Genomic DNA, 23,357 nt, shown 5'->3' on the forward strand with positions numbered 1-23,357 from the left:
TTAAATTAAAAAAAAAAAGGTACGTCACAATGCTTTAGAAATTACATACGTACAGGGGTGTCTGGGTGGCTCAGTCAGTTAAGCGTCTGACTTCGGCTCAGGTCATAATCTCATGGTTCATGAGTTTGAGCCCCATTTTGGGCTCTGTGCTGACAGCTCAGAGCCTGGAGGCTGCTTCAGATTCTGTGTCTCCCTCTCTCTCAGCCCCTCCCCTGCTCGTGCTCTGTCTCTCAAAAATGAGTAGACATTAAAAAAAATTTTTTTAAGATATTGAAAATTTTTAAGATATTAAAATTTTTTTAAGATATTGACAGCATTTGCATACATACAAATTTCATGGTAACCAGGAATCTTTCTCCCTATCTTATCCTGGTATGCAGATAAGAATAGAATTTGTAGGGGCGCCTGGGTGGCGCAGTCGGTTAAGCGTCCGACTTCAGCCAGGTCACGATCTTGCGGTCCGTGAGTTCGAGCCCCGCGTCGGGCTCTGGGCTGATGGCTCAGAGCCTGGAGCCTGCTTCCGATTCTGTGTCTCCCTCTCTCTCTGCCCCTTCCCCGTTCATGCTCTGTCTCTCTCTGTCCCAAAAATAAATAAACGTTGAAAAAAAAAAAGTTTTAAAAAAAAAAAGAATAGAATTTGTAGACAAAACCTTTCAGTTAGTATTAGATAATAAACATTCTATAAATTTTATATCATTAGCATTTATCTTAATGCATTTATTATATACCAAATATTTAAGGTAAATATCTTCTTAAAGTATGATTTCCATCTTTAATGGATTGTTATTCCTCAAGCAGAGCGCTTCAGCCTCTAAGTAATATATGGAAAATAAGTTTGGTCTCCTCACAAGACTAATGCAGTGTGTCTCAGAAAATGTTCCTGTTACAGGGGTCCAGGAAATAATACTTGGCTGCAGTTGAGAACAAAATTAACAGTGGATTAAACCAGTTAGGAGTTTAGTTCTCTCATAAGTTGAAATCCAGAGGCATTCCAGGGCTGGGAGAGTGGTTTTGTTCTACACTCATTAGAGACCCAGACTCCCTCTACCCCTAGGACATGGTTCTCATTTCACACAAGAGCTAGAGCTATAGTTGTTACATCATTTAAAGGAAGTATATTTTAATGTTAAAAAACTGAATAAAGTTAGCCAGAAAATGCAGACTGTTTTTCTCATTTAGTGCAGACTGGTATAAATTTCATGATATCTGTACTGTCTCGAAATCAAACTTTTACAGGATAAAGAAGAATTTTTATTCTTGTTTTGGATGGTCTCTGAATGAGCCAAGGACAGAGTTATTTAAATGTCTTTCTTAACTTCCCCAATCTGGGCTTTTCAGTTGTAGTCTGCATATACAAAGTGGTTGAAATAAAGGTAAAGAGGCCTATAAATTAAATTTTTAGAACTGACCCTGATTCCAAGGCAGGATGCATTCATGGTTCAGGCACTCTCCCTTAGGACGGGCATAACATTAGTGAAACTCAAATTTCTCTCCTTGTATAACTCAGGCGGTTAGATCTTACTCCTCAAACAGGAAAAACATGAGAGGCTAACAGAAGCCTAGAAGACTGAGTGCTTACAATATATTGCTCTCCTATCCCTAACTCGAAAGTAGGAGACTCCTTTTCAATGGTCCATTTTCCTCTATTTTAGTTCTACCAGAGACAAGGGCTTTACATGCACTTAAATGCACTTAAGGTTCTCTTGGAAAATGAGTGTTGCTGCTTTCCTAGTGCTGGGTGAAGTTAGGAATGAGATAGTGCAGTGCTCAGTACATGCCGACTGATAGAGGATTATTTATGCTTTGTTGCCATAGTAATGAGGTCCATAAACAGGTTGATGCTTGCTCTTAAACCTCATCAAACAAAGTTTTAAGAAATTCCTTTCTTACTGTTTAACAATAAACTTCCTAAAACTAAAAATTAGACTCAAAGTATACCTAATTGTTAGTTCAAGGAAAATGCCTGAACTTCTAATACGTACCAGGGTTTCTTTGGGAATGGAGAAAAGGGGGGAAAAACAAAAAATGTGTAAGACATGGACACTACCTCCAAAAAGATAACACTCTTGCATGGAAATACTCATTTAAGGATTAGTTACAACAAGGGCACTTGGGTGGCTTAGTTGGTTAAGCGTCTGACTTTTGATTTGGGCTAACGTCATGATCTCACGGTTCATGAGATCTAGCTCTGTGTCAGGCTGCGTGCTGACAGCATGGAGCCTGCTTGGGATTCTCTCTCTCCCTTTCTCTGCTGTGTGCACATACCTGCATGCTCTCTCTCTCAATAAAGAGATAAACTTAAAAAAAAAAAAAAAGAATTTTAACAGTGACCTAAGTGCAAAGAAAGATGTAAATGTAAGGTAGAGAGGTGGCATAGAGAAGGGAGCAATTAGCTTTGTGGGGAGCAAGTTGGATGTCAAGAAAGGCATCATAGAAGAGTAATATTTGAGCCAGACAGATCTGGACAGATACTGGTTGGGGGTGGAAATGCTCCCTCTGCCAGATCACAAACCATCAGAAATGATAGCTTAGAAATAATGTGAGGAAAGAAGGAATCATATTTCTTCATATGCTAAGAAGTTTAATTTTGTTTCCTCTTTTAGGTAAAACTGCCTCCAGGTCTCATCTAAGACATCTTTTTTTATTATTATTAAATATAATTTATTGTCAAATTGGTTTCCATACAACACCCAGTGCTCATTCCAACAAGGGCCCTCTTCAACGCCCGTTACCCACTTTCCCCTCTCCCCCACCCCCCATCAACCCTCAGCTTGTTCTCAGTATTTAAGAGTCTCCTCCCTCTCTCTAACTTTTTTTCCCCCCCTTTCTTCTCCCCCATGGTCTTCTGTTAAGTTTCTCAGGATCCACATATGGGTGAAAACATGGTAAGACATGATGATCTTTTTGAGAACCATGAAAACAAAACCTGGCTATGATGATTACTCAGAGATTATTAGGGTAGAAACTTGAGTTATATAGGGTTTTTAATTCTACATAGAATGCAGAAAAACAGTAGATTTTCTATGAATAGATGACCAGTGTTTGTTTTGTCATATCCTTTTCTTTTGAATTTAGAATGACCATTTTGGAACTACTGTCATCAATGCATAATAATATTATCAGAATGCTTCCTAACACTGTTGAGGAAAACAAATTAAAACTTAGATTTATATAAAATACACATAATTGCAAAATGAGCAAATAACCCTGCAAATGAAATACTATCTGGGAATTTCTGATGATAACATTGAATCTTTTCACAAAAAATCTTTTGATGTATTCTAATTTTGAAAAATCAGTTGCTTATATAAAGCAAATATAAGGAGAAATCATCTTTATACTACTATATCTTATAAAAGGAAAAAAATTTCATTTGGAGACTGCATATACAAGCAATATTCATTTAGTATTTATTTTATTTTAAAAGCCACTGAGTGGTTGTGCCTGGGTGGCTCAGTTGGTTGAGCATCTGACTCTTGTTTTCAGTTTAGATCATAATCCCAGGCTTTTGGGGTTCAGCCCCGTGTCAGGCTCTGTGCTAACCTGCACAGAGCCTGGTTGGGATTCTCTTTCTGCTCTTCACTTACTCGTGCTCTCTCTCTCTCTCTCAAAATAAATTTTAAAAACTTACAAAGATTCTCTCTCCCCCTCTTGCACTCATGCACGCTCTCTCTAAAATAAAAATAAACAAAAAAGCCACTAAATGGAATCAGGTTTCAGAAAGCAAGTAAAAAAATAAACCTTAACGGGCGCCTGGGTGGCTCAGTCGGTTAAGTAGCCAACCCCGGCTCAGGTCATGATCTCACGGTCCGTGAGTTCAAGCCCCGCATCGGGCTCTGTGCTGACAGCTCAGAGCCTGGAGCCTGTTTCAGATTCTGTGTCTCCCTCTCTCTGACCCTCCCCCGTTATGCTCTCTGTCTCAAAAATAAATAAACGTTAAAATTAAAAAATAAACCTTAATGTGTAATTAATATTTTATCTCTTTTCCTTGTTTTTATTAAGCTTTTTATTTTAACTCCAGTATAGTTATCATAGTGTTATATTAGTTTCAGGTGTATAATATAGTGATTCAACGATTCCATACATCACCCAGTGCTCATCACAAGTGTACACCTTAAATCGCCGATTTCACCCATCCACCCAACCTCCTCCCCTATGGTAACCATGTTTTTTCTCTGTAGTTAAGAGTTTCTTAGTTTGCCCTTTTTTCCTTTGCTTGTTGGTTTTGTTTCTTAAATTCTACATATGAATGAAATCATGGCATTTGTCTTTCTCTGACTTATAATTTAACTCCGCATTATACTGTAGCTCCATCCATGTCCTTGCAAATGGCAAGATTTCATTCCTTGTTATGGTTAAATAACATGTCATTGTGTATGTATACGTATATGTGTATATACACATCTATTTCACATCTTCATTCATTTATCAGTGGATACTTGGGCTGTTTCCTTGGTTTGGCTATTATAAATAATGCTGCAACAAACATAGGGATTGCATGTATCTCTTTGAATTAGTGCTTTTGTATTTTGGAGGTAAATACCCAGTAGTGTGATTACTAGATTGTAGGGTAGTTGTATTTTTAGCTTTTTGAGGAAACTCCATACCATTTTCCACAGTGGCTGCACCAGTTTGCATTCCCACCAACAGTGCAAGAGGGTTCCTTTTTCTCCACATCCTCCCCAACACTTGCCTTTTCTTGTGTTTTTGATTTTAAGCTAAGTATATCTTTAATGTAACTTAGAATTGGGGTGGGGTGGGAGATGGTATTGCTTAATTGAATTAGATAGACTATTTTTGTTCCATTATCCACCAATATTCACAGATTTGAAGAAATAAATTATTTTCTGGCAGTCTATTAAAATGGCAAGAAAAAAAATCCACCATAGCAATCCTTTGACATTAAAATGACTAAATGATCTTTATTTTAAAGGAGGAGGGGTGCCTGTGTGGCTCAGTTGGTTGAGTGTCTGACTTCAGCTCAGGTCATGATCTTGCAGTTTGAGTTCAAGCTCTACGTGGGGCTCTCTGCTGTCAGCACAGAGCCTGCTTAGATCCTCTTTCCCCCCTCTTTCTCTGCCCCTCGCCCATTCATCTTCACTCTCTCAAAAATAAATATAAAAAAAGTTTTTTTTAAAGCAGGAATATATGTGTCAGAGAGGTCAAGTTACTTGACCAGATTTCATGCAGCCAGTAAATAGAGTCACAATTTGAATTTGGATGTATCGTTGTCTAGAGGTCAAGTTCTTAACTAGTACATATATATTTTGCCAATTGGCATCCAGAAGAACGATGTATTTATAAATGTGAGGAATAAGTTTGGAGATGTCTTTTATTTTTTTTTTTTAATTTTTTTTCAACGTTTATTTATTTTTGGGACAGAGACAGACAGAGCATGAACGGGGGAGGGGCAGAGAGAGAGGGAGACACAGAATCGGAAACAGGCTCCAGGCTCTGAGCCATCAGCCCAGAGCCTGACGCGGGGCTCGAACTCCCAGACCGTGAGATCGTGACCTGGCTGAAGTCGGACACTTAACCGACTGCGCCAACCAGGCGCCCCTGGAGATGTCTTCATATACAAGGTTATATATAAATTTAAGTGGCATTTATTGGTACCAAATTACCATGTTAGGTTCAGCTTTGCATGTTCTTGCCTTTAAAATTGATTTCCATATTAGTATCCCACAAAATGTAATATATGCATAATAATTATATGCATAATAATATATGTGTTCTTTAAAGATTCATTTCTTTTCATATAGGAATTGTATGAGCAAAAGGAAACTTTAGAAATTATCTTGTTATTCACTCATGTCATTTGAATTATCACATTATTCATGTTATTAAAGGAAACCACAACCCAGACAGCTTAAATATCGAGTATGAAGGTGTACAGCCAATTGATGAAGATAGGACACATGCCTCTGAGTAATAAAGACTACAGAGAAATGGGTGTGCCTCGGTGGTTCAGTCAGTTAAGTGTCCAACTTCAGCTCAGGTTATGATCTCATGGTTCATGGGTTCAAGCCCCATGTCAAGCTCTGTGCTGACAGCTCAGAGCCTGGAGCCTGCTTTAGATTCTGTGTCTCCCTTTCTCTCTGATCCTCCCCTGCTCGTGCTCTTGTCTCTGTCTCTCAAAAATAAATAAATGTTAAAAAAAAAAAAAAAAAGACTACAGAGAATGATCTTGTTAGGTACAATCTGATAGAAAGTTGAGAAACATGTCAATTCTATGGATAGTTAGTAAAAGTATAGACAACATGCCTGGGAATTACTAATACCAAATTAAGTTCAATGGTTGTTTCAGGGGGAGGAAACCATACTTTTTAAAATCTGTCTATAACACTTCACATTTAAAAAAATTATCCTAATGTCTCTAATTGTAGCCTTACTTGAATCAACACAAATGCAATATGGGAGAGAGCATGTTTAGCTAGCCACATGTAAGTAAATACTAGTGTGGGCATCTGGGAAGATAGCTCACCATACCCTCACTAACTACCTGACTTGTTAACTGACCTGTTACTTCTGACTTCCTTGATAAGATCAAACAAATTACTGAGAAAGTAGAACACCTTGAAGAAATGGAGCTATTTCCATGGCATCAAGTTCAGTAAATCCCTAATCCTTAATGAGAGTAAAACAGTACAGGGGCACCTGGATGGCTTAGTCGGTTGAGCATCCAACTCTTGATTTCGGCTCAGCTCATGATCTCACAGTAGTGGAATCGAGCCCCACATCTGAGGGTTGAGCATGGAGCCTCTGTGGGATTCTCTCTCCCTCTCTCTGCCCTCCCCCCACAAACTCTCTCTCAAAACAAATAAGTAAAACAATACGAAAGTATAGAATTCTTAGTACGTTTTTAAATATCAATTGAAGTTTTATTTAAGAGATAAACCAGAGGTTTGCTTGATAGTGCAAAAGATCGTTGCTGTTTATTGCTCTGGGATTGCAGATTTGTGAAGCTCCATATTCCAAGATATCTAATGGTCGTCTTTTCTAGTTCACTTGTAGAAGCCTACCGTGGAGGAAAACACTTTACACTACGATAAATCTGTTGATAGAAAATTAAATAACACTTCTATAAATGTTTGTACTTCTAGATGAAATTAAATCCTCCCATATAAAAATATTTTAATGGTGTTAAATTGTTTTCTAAAAACTTATTTATGAACCACTACATTTTAACTACTGTGGGCGCCTATTTATTTAAGGTACTAACTAGTACAAGGCATTTAAATATTTTCTTACCAACAGCTAAAGGAGGATTAATTCACTCTACAAACATTTATCAAATATATGATTAAGGAAACCTGATTCGAAGAGTGTCAGTAGCTTAACCTTGTTTGCTGAAACCATTCTTATACTCTGCTGCCACTTACCTGCTTTTCTTAGTGACCTGTGAAGGAAAAGTGATTATGTATGAATGCTACATTTTATGGTGTCTTGTGTATCTAAGTAATTTTCTCCAAGTAAGTGAACAAAGCCAACACCCCTTGCCCACAGTCACTTCTCTGACTTTCTGGTATATTTCTTGGAGGGCCTTTCTCTGCTTCAGATTGGGCTGAAAAACTATTTCATATCCTCTTAAGTTAAACTTTATCCTGTTTGGAACAAGCATTTTCTTTTTTAAAAAAAAATTTTTTTTCAACGTTTTTATTTATTTTTGGGACAGAGAGAGACAGAGCATGAATGGAGGAGGGGCAGAGAGAGAGGGAGACACAGAATCGGAAACAGGCTCCAGACTCTGAGCCATCAGCCCAGAGCCTGACACGGGGCTCGAACTCACGGACCGCGAGATCGTGACCTGGCTGAAGTCGGACGCTTAACCGACTGTGCCACCCAGGCGCCCCTGGAACAAGCATTTTCTAAAATATCCCAAGTAACTAACATATGTTGCATGATAACATTATGAAAGTCGTTTTGCTTACTCTATTAGAATAATTTATTCTTTGGGAAGAAAGGTGTTCAATTCTTTTCAGGTATTTTATACAGTATCCTTCAGTTGTCAATTAGCTGTCTTTGCTTCCGTTCATTTATTGATTGAATGCACATTCAGAATGCAGTATGTATTAGGCACTGTGTTAAAAGAGATAAAGCTACTAAACAGCCTAAATGTACCTTGGAGGAGCTAAGGATCCAATGGGGAAGACAGAGAAATAATTACAATTATTGAGAGCAGAGGTATGTCCTTACGTGGGACGCCAAACTTAGCACGAGTTAGTCAGGAAAGATCTGAGGAAGTACAGCAGTTATCCTTATTGCCAAATGCTAATTCTTACCCTTTTAAGGATCTGGACTTTGAGAATCTGAGGAAAGCTGTGGACTCTCTCTGAGGTTGCTGCCCCCCATGGGGTTAATGAGGTTGAAACTAACAGGAAATCTAAAGTTTTTCAGAGGCCTGTTTCTCCCTAATCAGCTATCTTTTGTTTTCAGACCCCACTAACAAGTCCACTAGGGAGACCTGGGCTAAAAAGTCACAGATAAGTTCCCGCCTATGAACAGCAAGGCCCTGTCTTCCTTACCCTAGATAATGAGCCCAAGACCCCATCCATTTTGATCTAGGCTCTCTTGGAACATGCCCATAGCCCCTGTGTCCTAAGATGACCTCCTGACAGTAGAGGCTGAATTGTGCCTCATTTTAAGTCTCCACCTCAAAGTGAGTATGCTCAGTGTGCATGCCCCATCTTTCCTCATGAATTACCATAAATTTCTCCACCTTTTTCATCAGCATATATGTAATCACAACCCCTTCTAGGAGGCAGATTTGAAGCTTGCCCTTTTATCTCTTTGGCTGCCTCTGGAATAAACCCTTTCCTTGCAAATATGACGTCTCAGTGATTGGCTTTGTGTGCTTTGGGCAGTGGAACTTGGCTTTGGTTACATTTCCAACAATTAGAAAAAAAAAAAGATACCGAAAGTTTGCTTATTATTTCAGGTATTCACCTGTTCGTTGAAACCCCATGTATCTCAGTAAGAATCCCTAGTCTAAAGATATCTCAATTTTTTTCAATCCAAATTAACTCTACTATAAATAGCCTATTCTTTTTCCTATTCTAAAACCACTTTCTGGTTTTTTAGGTATTTTGTAATATTATAGAATCTCACTCCATCTTTCATGATCTTACAGACTTTAGTTATCACCTGGAGTGTAAGCTTTTTTCCTCGCTAGCCTATGTCACAGTTGTAGTTCATACTTTGTGGAGCTTTAGAAAAGTTGATAGGATTTTTTGAATCACCTTTAAAAAGAAAGCACTTTGAATTTATATTATCTTACACCAGTAACAATTTACTTTTGCCTTGTTTCCAATTTTTTTCTTCAATTTTTAGGCTTAAATTTTGCCTTTTACTTTTGAAGACTCATTTATGACAACAAATTTAGGCTATGTGTATGTGCATTTGAGGTCAGTTATTAACAGTTGCTAACTTAATCATCTTTAAACCTTTAAGAGTTAAAATATAACACATGAACAGTTACCGCGTGCGGGCACTGGTACTGAGAAGCGCCCCGATTCAGGAATGACTGAGGCTCAGAAGCATATAGCCCGGTAGAGATGGTCTCTCGGAGGGCCTGGCAGGTGCGGTGCCGCCCCGGAGGCAGGGAGGGACCCGGGTTTAGGAAAGGAAACAGGGAATGCCTCAGAGGTCTCACAAACAGTTCCTTAATTCCGATATTCTGACCGGTGTGGTATTTGTTAGTAAACGAATTTGGTAGCGAAGGAACAGAAAGGGTCTAGGAGTTCATCAAAAAACGGACCGAGAGCCGGGCTTCGGTGGGGTTCGGGAAGAGCCGGAGAGGGCGAGAACGCGGACGCCGGACGGAGATGCCGAAGGCAGCGCGGCTTCCGCGCGCGCCAGGCCGCCCGGTTTAAATCTCCCGCCTCCCGCAGCCGGAGCCCGACACCTCCACGCACGGGTGCGGAGGGGCACGGGCTGCGGGAGTGGCCCGGTAGCGTCGCGGGGCTCGCGGGTGGCGGCGCCGGGAACGGGTGCTGTGACGGACCTCCGCGCAGTTAAGCGCGACCCGAGGTGGCGGAGGACCGGCGCGTCGCGGTTCCAGCGTCGCGGTGAGAGTCTGCGGCCTCCCAGTGGCGGTCAGGCCGCGCCCTCTCCGGGCCTGGCGGGCCGGAGGCCAAACCCTCGTTTCCGTGGAGACGCCCTGAGGTGGAAGCGCGGCGGGAGGCGCCTGCCACGCGCGCACGCTGTCTCTCGAGGCCTCGCCGGCCCCTGCGGCCTCCCCCTGGGACGAAGTCCTGGTCTGCGCTCCTCCGGGCAGAACCCGCAAGGAGTGGTTTCTGGAGAGGCTGGGTCCTCTCCGGACGAAAGGAGCTTTCCTTCACGCCGCCCCGGTAGCGAACGTGCGCACCAGCCTGAGGCTTATTTGGGTGATTTCTCTGGAAGGTGGAGATCGCTTCCATTAGAGGCAGGTGTTCACAGCATTTAGGTGCTTTCCTGCTGACCTCTTTTTTCTGTTGTGTTTATTTTTATGTCATTATTTTGTGATGGAAACGCCTTCTTTAGAAACGAAGTGGCAAGCTTTTGGTAAAAACAAAACATAAGTGAATGTGCCGCGTAAGGCGAACCGCGGAATGCTAGAGCTCCCGAGGGGTTCCGCGCACAAATACTGCGGCCTGAGGCCGTGAACCCAGCCCCGTGCACCTATCCGGCTCTTGGAGACGCGGATCACCTGGTCGGGTGCCGAAATGATGTCAGTGGTCAGATACCTGATGCCTGAGAAAGATGGGAGAGGGGAAAAAAAATCCGATCTGGCAACCAACCCGCGATGCTGTGGGTTTGCCGGTAGAGGGGGTGGGATTATTTTTCATGTAATAGATGATGTTAATGCGCAGAGCATGAAAGCTGTTATAAGCTATGGGTCACTGGGAAATAGCTTATTGGGAAGATCACGTTTGTCCATGGTTTTGGATTTTCTTTAAGCATTTATGTATTGATTTATTTAGTTTAGACTTAGACAACGTACTGTAAGGCGATATTACATCATCTTAACATCAGTATTTATGAAGTAGCCACAGGTGCCTCATCTTTTAATAGGAGTTAATTGCGCATTTATTGACCAAATAAACATCTGATGGTATGTATACATTTTTTATATGATGAAAAATTTTAATCGTTTTATATTTATCTGTGCCCATCATTACCAGTATTCTTTGAAATGTCTGTATTTAATAACTCAGAATGATTGTGCATCTAGCCATTGAAACAGCAATGTGCAAGACATTGTTCTAATTATCAGTAATTTATAATTGCTAGACAAATCATCATAATTTTGGAGTTAAATGGGTGCTCAGAGATCAAGTGTGAAAGCTGCAAACAGACTGGTTGGGAAAACTAGGAAGCCACATTTTTTTTATACATACTTATTATAAAGCAATTAATAAAACAAAATTTGTACCAGTGACTGAACTGGTACCAAATACTTCACTGTCAGACTTCATGATTTTATCGTGTCGTATGTCCTATATTTTACATTTTTGACTTTGTTGATTTTATTGATTTGCCTGTTTTCTATTTCACATATTTGATTCCTGTTTTCATTTTTTTCTTTTACTTTGTGTTTAATTTGTTCATCTTTTTCTAATTTATTAAGGTGGAAGCATAAATAATATAGTTTTTCCTTTTTATGTAAGCATTTAAAGCTATAAGTTTTCCTCTAAGCATGCTTTAGCTACATCCCACAAACATGGGATATTTTCATTATCATTTAGTTACAAATATTTAAAAGTTTAAGTTCTATGATCCCTTATTTATTTAGGTGTGCTATTTTATTTCCAAATATTTTGGAATTTTTTTAGGTAGTTCATTGCTATTGATTTCTAAATTAACAATGTCGTGCTCAGAAAACATGTATTATTTCAGTACCTTTAAATTTATCGAGAATTTTTTCCTTGCCTAACCTATGGTCTGTCTTGGTAAGTGTTCAGTTACCCTTGGGGGAAAATGTGTATTCTACTGGTGGTGGATGGAATAGTCTAAATGTCATTTAGGTCAAGCTGGTTGAGAGTGTTGCTTGAGCCTTTTATCTTCACATTTTAATGTCTCTTTATTCCATCAGTTACTCTGGGAGAAGTGTTAAGTTTTAGTTATGATTAACTATGATTGTAGATTTATCTATTTTCCCCTTCAGTTCTGTCAGTTTTTGAAAAATATTTGGTAGTGTTATCAGTCACATACACATTTAAGACAGCTCTGTCCTTTTGATAGATTGACCACTTTATCATTATTAAACGTCCATTCTATTCCCAAAAATACTTTTTACATGGAAGCCTGTCCTGTATGACATTAATACAAGCTTAATGTTTGCCTCTTGCTTTTTCCTTTTAACACATCTGTGTATTTATGTTTAAAATGTGTTTGTTATAAACTATATACAGTTGGTTTGTAGTTGTTTATCCAGTCTCACAACAACCTCTGTGTTTTAATAGTGGTATATAGTTCATTTTTTATTTTTACAACTTTTTTCTGTGTTTGGGTTAAGTATATTGGTATTCTTTTTCCATTTTTTCATTTATTCTTTAGTCTTCTTCCCTGCCTCCTTTTTGGATGAACTGAGCTTTTAGAAAAATATTTCTTGTCCTGTCTTTTTAGTTTTATCTCTTCATGTTATTTTTTTATTGGTGGTACTAGAGATTTCATATGTATCTTAAATTTATCATAGCTTATTTTCAAATCTATTTTAGTATTTTATGAGCAGTGTAAGAATATTATCATTTATACTTGTAATGACCATCTCACCTTATGTGCCCTTACATACTTTACTTCTACATGTGTCCTATATTTTTAAAAATGTAATGAATCAATCTTTTAGTGAAATTTAAAGATGCATGTATATATGTAATGTTTAAAAATTCCTTTATATTTATCAATATATTTACCCTTTTTTCTCTCTTGCTTCCTGTAGAGCTGAGTTTCTATGTTATTTTTCTTCACCCTAAAGAATATTTAGATTTTTTTTTTGTAACACAGGTCACTGTGGCCTTTCAACTGTATCTGTCTGAAGTTTTACTTTGCTTTCATTTTTGAAGGATATTTTTATTAGATATAGAATTCTTGGGCAGCTTTTTTTTTTTTTTTCCAGGACTTAAAGATACAGTTTGCTTGTTTTTTGCCCTCCTTTATTTTGTGAAGTAGCCTCCTCTTCTTCCTCTTTTCTCCCAAGATGAGAGCAGTCAGGAATCTCTTCAGTCCTGGGGCTAAGCATTTTCTGATCATGAGCTTTCCTGCATCCTCAGCCCTCTTATGTACTTTCAGAAAACACTAAATTTTGTAGATTATCTAACTTATCCTCAGTGTTAGGATGGAATTAATTTTCTCTTGCAACTTTCTGAAGTGGAAATGGAAGACCAGTACAATACTGATTGAATTGATATTGCTTAAAATCTTTTTATTACTCTTAATTAGATTTTTTCTGGTATTCTTACAGTCGTTTTCCTAGTGAATTTTATTTTATTATTTATTAATTTTTTTTAAGGTTTATTTTTGAGAGACAGAGTGTGAATGGAGGAGGGGCAGAGAGAGAGAGAGAGAGACAGAATCTGAAGCAGGCTCCAGACTCTGAGCTGTCAGCACAGAGCCTGACCCAGGGCTCGAACCCATGAGCCGTGAGATCATGACCTGAGCTAAAGTCCAGTGCTTAACCGACTGAGCCACCCAGGTGCCCCGATTTTATTATTTTTTAAAATATTTATTTGTTTATTTTGAGGGAGCATGCACAAGCAAGCAGGGGAGGGGCAGAGAGAGAGGGAGACAGAGAATCCCAAGGAGGCTTCACACTGTCAGTGTGGAGACTGACACAGGGCTCAAACTCACGAACCATGAAATGATGACCTAGCTGAAATCATGAGTCGGTCGCCCAACTGACTGAGCCACCCAGGTGCCCCTAGGTTATTTTTTTTAAATAAGCTCTGTGCCCAACATGGGGCTTCAACTCATGATCCTGAGATCAAGAGTCATATGCTTTATGGACTCAGCCAGCCAGGCGCTTTTGAAAGATGAAAAAAAGAAAAAAAAAAGATGGATGTTAAGTTTTATTAAATACCTTTTTATCATGAGAGATGAATAACTTAACATACTTTTTGCTAATATTTTAATGGTATGTTCAGGAATTTTTATCACAGATAATTTTCATCAAATTTTTCTTATTTTTTACATGTACCTATTATTTTAATAGTTATAACAATTCTGTTTTGTTTGTTACAATCACATTTAGAGTTAACTGAATTAAATCCCTTTTTACCATTTCTCCATTTTATAAATTCTTCATTGTTAAATTTTTTTATTATTTATTTAATTTTCTTGAGAGACTGAGAGGGCACAAGTGAGCGAGGTGCAGAAAGAGAGAGGGAGAGAGAATCCCACAAGGGGCAAAAAGGGAGTGAGAGAGAAGTGGGGCTCATTTGAAGTGGGGCTTGTGCTCACCCATAACAGGGCTCAAACTCACGAACAGTGAGATAGTGACCTGTGAGATAGTGACCTGAATCAAAGTCTGATGCTTAACCAACTGAGCCGGACAGGTACTCCAATAAGTTCTTCATTTTTAAATTTTTCTTTTTTAACGTTTATTTATTTTTGAGACAGAGAGAGACAGAGCATGAATGGGGGAGGGTCACAGAGAGAGGGAGACACAGAATCTGAAACAGGCTCCAGGCTCTGAGCTGTCAGCACAGAGCCCGACGCGGGGCTGGAACCCACGGACCGTGAGATCATGACCTGAGCCGAAGTCAGACGCTTAACCGACTGCGCCACCCAGGCGCCCCAAGTTCTTCATTTTTAAATACATTTAAAATAAATTTTCGGGGCGCCTGGGTGGCGCAGTCGGTTAAGCGTCCGACTTCAGCCAGGTCACGATCTCGCGGTCCGTGAGTTCGAGCCCCGCGTCAGGCTCTGGGCTGATGGCTCAGAGCCTGGAGCCTGCTTCCGATTCTGTGTCTCCCTCTCTCTCTGCCCCTCCCCCGTTCATGCTGTCTCTCTCTGTCTTAAAAAAATAAATAAACGTTGAAAAAAAAAATTAAAAAAAAAATAAATTTTCGTTTTAGCATTTATTTTTTGAGAGACAGAGCGTGAGTGGGGAAGGGGCAGAGAGAGAGACAGACAGACAGACAGACAGACCGACAGAATCCAAAGCAGGCTCCAGGCTGTCAGCACAGAGCCCGATGTGGGGCTCAAACTCACGAACTGTGAGACCATGACCTGAGCCGGTCAGATGCTTAACCGATTGAACCACCCAGCAGCCCCACATTTTTAAATACATTGTAGTTGTAAGGGCACCTGGGTGGCTCAGTCGGCTGAGTGCCTGACTCTTAGTTTCTGCTCAGGTCTTGATCTCAGGATTCATGAGTTCAAGCCCTATGGCTCTGCACTGACAGTGGGGAGCCTGCTTGGGATTCTCTCCCTCTCTGCCCCTCCCCCACTTGTGCTGTCTCTCTTGCTCTCAAAATAAATAAACTTAAAAAATAAAATAATTAAAATAATAAAACTAAATACATTTTAGTTGTATGGATTGTGGCTTCAAAGAATTTAATTGTTGTTTTATTTGCTCTGGGAAGCATATATTTGTGTTGTATTCCTGATTGTTGCATATTAAAAAAAATCGTTTTCAGATACTCAGCCTTTCTCATATATCGTATCTGGTTGATTCTAAGAAGCACCTGTTCATATTTTCACATCTCTGAAATTATTTCTGAAATCTGAACTTTTTTTAATGTTTATTTATTTTTGAAAGAGCGAGTGAGAGCACAAGCTGGGGAAGGGTAGACAGACAGACAGACTCCCAAGCATGCTCTATGCTGTCACCAGAGACCCCAATGTGGGGCTTGAACTCAAGAACCTAAGATCATGACCTGAACCAAAGACAGACACTTAACCAACTGAGCCACCCAGGTACCCCTGAAATCAGAATTTTTCATGTATTTGAAAATGGATGATTTGAAAGCACAGTTTACTTTGTAGATTTTTTTCGTGTTTAGAGGTATGTAAAATAATGGCATACCTTTTAAATAATGGTGTCTTCAACTGATGAAATATGGTAAGATAATTCCAAATTATTAGGTTACCATAAAATAATTAAAAAAAATTTTTTTAATGTTTATTTATTTCTGAGACAGAGACAGAGCATGAGTGGGGGAGGGGCAGAGCGAGAGGGAGACCCAGAATCTGAAGCAGGCTCCAGGCTCTGAGCTATCAGCACAGAGTCCGACGTGGGACTCACACTCACAAACCACGAGTTCATGACCTGAGCTGAAGTCGGATGCTTTACCGACTGAGCCACGCAGGCACCCCAAATAAGCTTTATCTTTAAGGTTGAAAAAGATCAGAAATCTGATGTTTATTTTTGAGAGAGACAGAGACAGAACGTGAGTGGTTGGGGCAGAGAGAGAGAGAGGCACAGAATCTGAAGCAGGCTCCAGGCTCCGAGCTGTCAGCACAGAGCGTGACACGGGGCTCGAACTCACAAGCTGTGAGATCATGACCTGAGCCAAAGTCGGACGCTCAACTGACTGACTGAGCCACCCAGGTGCCCTGAAAAAGATCAGAAATCTAATAACACAGTGTTCTGAGTTGCAGTGAGCAAGCACTTTACTCCATTGCTGGTGGGCAAAAAAACTGGTACAATCTCTTATACAGGACAGTTTAGCAGAATGAAAATTTTAAATGCATGTAACCTTTGATTCGGCCATTGTACTTCAGGATTTTATCTTATAGGTAAACTTGCATGTATTTTAAATAATATATGGTTTTTTTCTTATTTTTTATTCAGCATGGTTTAAATGATATTCCAGAAACAATCTAAATATGTATCAATAATAGACCATAGTAGTAAATTATAGTACAGCCATTAAATGGAATGTTAAATATCCATTAAAATTATATTCTGCTAAGTAGAAAATCCCATGTCATATTCTTTTTCACTCTGCGTTGTACACAGTACTCACTTTTATCCGTTGTCTCATGTTGCTGAGGAGATGGATGAGGCCAACATAAATTATTTTATTTCTTCTGGATGCTAATAGCATCTTTTCTTTATCCTTAAAACTTGGCAGAATTCTATACAATATCTAAATTTTGATCATTCCCTGTTAATTTTTCCTGAAACATAAGACCTTTCAGTTTTTCACCTCTATATCCTTGAAAATTTTATGTTCCTATTGTCTTTCTGTCCAAGAAAGAGTATTACTTACATTAGATCTCAGTAGTCTGTCTTACAAATCGATCATCTTTGTTCTAACTACTTTGTTAGAATCTAGCCACCTTGGGGCGCCTGGGTGGCTCAGCCGGTTAAGCGTCCGACTTCGGCTCAGGTCATGATCTCGCGGTCCGTGAGTTCGAGCCCCGCATCGGGCTCTGTGCTGACAGCTCAGAGCCTGGAGCCCATTTCAGATTCTGTGTCTCCCTCTCTCTCTGACCTTCCCCCGTTCATGCTCTGTCTCTCTCTGTCTCAAAAATAAATAAACGTTAAAAAATTTAAAAAAAAAAAAAAAAAAAAAAAAAAAAAAAAAAAAAAAAAAAAGAATCTAGCCACCTTTATTTTGTAATACTTATTCTGAAGGATTTTCGATGGCTTGCCATCCAAGTTAACTTGGTTTTCTGAATTACCTATTCTACTCAGAGCTGTTTCTTTTTTTTTTTTTTTTTAATTTTTTTTAACGCTTATTTATTTTTGAGACAGAGAGAGACAGAGCATGAACAGGGGAGGGGCAGAGAGAGAGGGAGACACAGAATTGGAAGCAGGCTCCAGGCTCTGATCCATCAGCCCAGAGTCCGACGCGGGGCTCGAACTCACGGACCGTGAGATCATGACCTGAGCTGAAGTCGGACGCTTAACCGACTGAGCCACCCAGGCGCTCCCAGAGCTGTTTCTAATACGATTTCAAGTTCTGTGGTATTTTTTTCCCCTTGTATCTTTTGCTTTTTCAGTTCTTTTCAAAAATCTGTTTCATCAAGTCATATTCTATATAACTATATAGTTATAGTCCATATAACTATATATATATTATAGTCCATATAACTATATATATGTTATAGTTCATATAACTATATAGTTAGTCTATATAACTATATATACTGTATATAGTCTATATAATTATATATATTATCTGATGCAAACCAGTTTTCTTTAAAATTCTATTAAGATTCGGGGCCCCTGGGTGGCGCAGTCGGTTAAGCGTCCGACCAGCCAGGTCACGATCTCGCGGTCCCTGAGTTCGAGCCCCGTGTCGGGCTCTGGGCTGATGGCTCGGAGCCTGGAGCCTGTTTCTGATTCTGTGTCTCCCTCTCTCTCTGCCCCTCCCCCGTTCATGCTCTGTCTCTCTCTGTCCCAAAAATAAATAAAAAACGTTGAAGAAAAAAAAAATTCTATTAAGATTCTATTTTTTTTTTTTTAATTTTTTTTTTTAACGTTTATTTATTTTTGAGACAGAGACAGAGCATGAACGGGGGAGGGTCAGAGATTAAGATTCTATTTTATGCACTAGCTCTTCAAATGTGTTTTTTTTTTCTCTTTTCCACATATGGTCCCTCTTCCTTTTCTTGAAGAGTTACTTTTATATGTTATCTATTGTTGAAAAGGGCAGTTGTGTTTTGGCCTGCTCTTTGCCCAAGAATGGTATAAGGCATTGGAATAGCTACCTTAGAGACTGAGATAGGAGACTGAACATTGTTGTGATCTTTATTCTTTAATTGGCTGTTGGCTGACAATAGTCGTCATATGCTATCTCTAAGCAGGTTCCCACAGCATGTGTTAATCATTCATTCCAGAGACAGATCAATGCTGATATAGCTCTGATTGATCTTCTTTCGTCTGCTGTGCAAGGTTGACCACTAGCTTACTGTTTTGTTTTTCTACAGCCATGCTTTGACTCTTGACAAGAAAAATTGAAAATGTCACGGCAACTGTAGGTTTTAGGGAGCCCAATATGTAATACTTCTTGCCTTTTTTTTTAATGTTTATTTTTGAGAGTGGGAGGAAGAGAGAGTGGGGAGGGGCAGAGAGAGAGGGATGCAGAGGATCTGAAGTGGGCTCTGCACTGACAGCAGAGAACCCGATGAGGGGCTCGATGTGAGATCATGACCTGTGCTGAAGTCAGAGAAAGAATCAAATCTGGCCATTTTTTCCCCCTTCCCCTCCCCCATGGTCTTCTGTTAAGTTTCTCAGGATCCACATAAGAGTGAAAACATATGGTATCTGTCTTTCTCTGACTGACTTATTTCACTTAGCATAACACTCTCCAGTTCCATCCACATTGCTACAAATGGCCAGATTTGATTCTTTCTCATTGCCAAGTAGTAGTCTATTGCATATATAAACCACATCTTCTTTATCCATTCGTCACTTGATGGACATTTAGGCTCTTCCCATAATTTGGCTATTGTTGAAAGTGCTGCTATAAACATTGGGGTACAAGTGCCCCTATGCATCAGCACTCCTGTATCCCTTGAGTAAATTCCTAGCAGTGCTATTGCTGGGACATAGGGTAGATCTATTTTTAATTTTTTGAGGAATCTCCACACTTTTCCAGAGTGGCTGTACCACTTTGCCTTCCCACCAACAGCGCAAGAGGGTTCCCGTTTCTCCACATCCTCGCCAGCATCTATAGTCTCCTGATTTGTTCGTTTTAGCCACTCTGACTGGCGTGAGGTGGTATCTCAGTGTGGTTTTGATTTGTATTTCCCTGATGAGGAGTGACGTTGAGCATCTTTTCATGTGCCTGTTGGCCATCTGGATGTCTTCTTTAGAGAAGTGTCTATCCATGTCTTCTGCCCATTTCTTCCCTGGATTATTTGTTTTTTGGGTGTGAAGTTTGGTGAGTTCTTTATAGATTTTGGATATTAGCCCTTTTCCGATATGTCATTTGTAAATATCTTCTCCCATTCTGTTGGTTGCCTTTTAGTTTTGTTGATTGTTTCCTTTGCTGTGCAGACGCTTTTTATCTTCATGAGGTCCCAATAGTTCATTTTTGCTTTTAATTCCCTTTGGGGATGTGTCAAGTAAGAAATTGCTGTGGCTGAGGTCAGATAGGTTTTTTCCTGCTTTCTCCTCTAGGGTTATGATGGTTTCCTGTCTCACATTCAGGTCCTTTATCCATTTTGAGTTTATTTTTGTGAATGGTGTAAGAAAGTGGTCTAGTTTCATTCTTCTGCATGTTGCTGTCCAGTTCTCCTAGCACCATTTGTTAAAGAGACTGTCTTGTTTCCATTGGATATTCTTTCCTGCTTTGTCAAAGATTAGTTGGCCATACTTTTGTGGGTCCAATTCTTAAGTCTCTATTCTATTCCACTGGTCTATGTGTCTGTTTTTGTGCCAATACCATGCTGTCTTGATGATTACAGCTTTATAGTAGAGGCTAAAGTCTGGGATTGTGATGCCTCCCGCTTTGGTCTTCTTCTTCAATATTACTTTGGCTATTCAGGGTCTTTTGTGGTTCCATACAGATTTTAGGAGTGCTTGTTCTAGCTTCGAGAAGAATGCTGGTGCAATTTTGATTGGGATTGCACTGAATGTGTAGATTGCTTTGGGTAGTATTGACATTTTAACAGTATTTATTCTTCCAATCCATGAGCATGTAATGTTTTTCCATTTCTTTATGTCTTCTTCAATTTCCTTCATAAGCTTTCTATAGTTTTCAGCATACAGAGCTTTACATCTTTGGTTAGGTTTATTCCTAGGTATTTTATGCTTCTTGGTGCAATCATGAATGGGATCAGTTTCTTTGTCTTTCTGTTGCTTCATTATTAGTGTATAAGAATGCAACTGATTTCTGTACATTGATTTTGTATCTTGCAACTTTGCTGAATTCATATATCAGTTCTAGCAGACTTTTGGTGGAGTCTATCGGGTTTTCCATGTATAGGATCATGTCATCTGTAAAAAGTGAAAGCTTGACTTCATCTTTGCCAATTTTGATGCCTTTGATTTCCTTTTGTTGTCTGATTACTGATGCTAGAACTTCCAACACTATGTTAAACAACAGTGGTGAGAGTGGACATCCTTGTCATGTTCCTGATCTCATTTTTGAGAGAGAGAGAGACAGACAGACAGTGCAAGTGGGGGAGGGGCAGAAAGAGGGAGACACAGAATCCAAAGCAGGCTCCACGCTCTGATTTGTCAGCACAGAGCCCCATGTGGGGCAGGAACTCCTGAACCATGAGATCATGACCTGAGCCAAAGTCCTATGCTTAACTGACTGAGCCACCCAGGTGCCCCAATAATGGCTTTATTTTTCAATTTACTTAATTTTCTGAATACCAATTGCTCTAACATTTCTGCTATATGACCATGAGTAGTATGCTGAAACATACCAGTTACATTTCCTAGAGGTCTCCTTTCCAGAGTCCATCATTCTGCTTAAATTTGAGATGCTTGTTCTGTCCAGCTGTCATCTTGAGCCTTCCCTTCATAGCTCTTCTGGGTTCGATTTTTGTCTTTTATACTTCATTGCTACTTTTGAGAAATCTGCTCTCTTTCTGACTCTCAATGATTTGTATATAATCTACTTTCTATCTCTTAAAACTTCCAGGATCTCCCCCCCTCCCCACCACCCTGTTTCCTGAAAGTTCACAATGATGTATTTTGGAATAAATCTCTTTTTGGATGGAGATTTTGGTTCTTCAGTTACTTTTCAACCCTTCTATTCAATTAAAAAAAAATTTCAGCTATCCTGTTTTTTCCTCAAGAGTCCTTTTTTATTTTATTATTCCTCTTTGAGGATATTAGTTGGAGGGTTGTTTTGTTTTGTTTCCTCCCTATATTATATTAATTCCCTTCAGCTATTTTCTTTTTTCTATTTTTTGCTTTAGGTAAGAGGTTTTTTTTTTAATGTTTATTTATTTTTAAGAGAGAGAGAGAGAGAGAGTCAGGAAGGAGCAGAGAGAGGGAGACAGAATCTGAAGCAGGCTTCAGGCTCTGAGCTGTCAGCACAGAGCTTGACGCAGGGCTCAAACTCAGAAGCCATGAGATTATGACCTGAGCTAAAGTCGGACACTTAACCGACTGAGCCACCCAGGTGCCCCAAGTAAGAGGTCTTTCTTGGTGGAGACTTCCCTCAGATATCTCTTGACATTTGGTTTTCCATTTATATTTAAGAGGAAGACTGTAATAAAGCCATTCAGAAGATTTATATGTACAACGGGTAAATTTTGCTCTAGAGTGATTAGGCAAAGACCCATCCTTTTAGAATGTCCAAATGGTATCCTGCTTTTCTCTGTAGCTTTTAGTTCTTTCCAGAGAAAAGAATGTTACAGACTTTTCTGAAGAATGGAAAGGTGTGTGTGTGTGTGTGTGTGTGTGTGTGTGTGTGTGTGTGTGTGTGTATGTGTGAGAAAGAGAAAAAGAGAGAGAGAAAGTGAGAATGCTTTGCTACTGGTGAACAAAGAATGGGAAAAGAGCTTGACATTTAACAGTTCTGTGTGTAAACTTTCACTTAATTATTTTGTTTTCAGGCCAGATCTTCTGTGTTGTCCAACTGCTGTGTTGGACTGTAGCCCAAGTCCAGCGCCTTCTTGGTTCAATTTCTTCAACTCCCATTGAGTGACACAGATTAGAAAACAGCCTCAGGGTCTAGCCAACTGTATATAGACTTCAATGAATCCTCCTTCCACTTCCAAATGGTGAGTCTTTCAGATAGTCTGCAAGGTAATTGACTCACTATTCATTAACATTCCTCTTTTAGTTGCTTAGGTTACTACTTTCTCTCCAAAAATGTATTGTAGTCTTTTCATCTGCTCTTGTCACTATATTTATGCTCCTTATACTTATGAGTTAATTGGTTGCTTTTTGTTTTATACTTTTACCATTAGTAGATTAGGGAAGGGAAAGCGGGGGAAGTGCATGTGGTCAGTCTGCATTTTTAACAGTCCACCCTGTATTTTAATATCTGCATAAACCTCTTCCAGGTTATTCTCAGTGTTGAGATTTAAAATTATGTCAGTTAAATAAAAAATTTTGTGTTTTAAAAATTTACATCATATATATTTTTGTTTACAGGCTATTTGTTAATTAAAAGAATGTCTTATACTTGCATACAACTTCATCTGTTTTTTTAAGTAAGTGCTATGCCCAATGTGGGGCTTACATGGTCTACCAACTGAGCCAGCTAGGCCCCCCACAACTTTATATTTTTCAAAGCAGTTTTGCATATGTTATCCCATTTGATCCTCATAGTATGAGAGGCTCAGCACTTGGAAATTTTGGGCATAGCAGAGGACTGGAAGAGGTATTCGCCTGAAATCTGCAGTAAAGTTGGAAATATTCTTAAGTTTCATAGGAGATTAGCTTTAATACCATTTTAACATAAGAATTTAGTGTTGATACTTTATTAAAAACATTTGAAATATAATTTTTTAGC

At 39.3% G+C, this 23,357-nt stretch overlaps 1 protein-coding gene across 6 annotated transcripts in view; it reads left to right on the top strand.

The window, feature by feature from the left end:
- The first annotated feature begins 9,988 nt into the window (after positions 1-9,988).
- Positions 9,989-23,357, top strand: part of ICA1L (islet cell autoantigen 1 like) — a 91,144-nt gene continuing 77,775 nt past the window's right edge. Inside the window, exons 1-3 of one of the 6 annotated variants that reach the window (XM_047873616.1) lie at positions 10,773-10,788; positions 10,962-11,092; positions 22,453-22,620. In XM_047873616.1, the coding sequence (XP_047729572.1) occupies positions 22,595-22,620 (26 nt within the window). In that variant the 5' untranslated portion in view covers positions 10,773-10,788; positions 10,962-11,092; positions 22,453-22,594. The other 5 variants (XM_047873618.1, XM_047873621.1, XM_047873620.1 and 2 more) reach the window with 5 other exon arrangements.

This window comes from Prionailurus viverrinus, chromosome C1 (assembly GCF_022837055.1).
Source record: "Prionailurus viverrinus isolate Anna chromosome C1, UM_Priviv_1.0, whole genome shotgun sequence".
Classification (NCBI taxonomy): domain Eukaryota; kingdom Metazoa; phylum Chordata; class Mammalia; order Carnivora; family Felidae; genus Prionailurus; species Prionailurus viverrinus.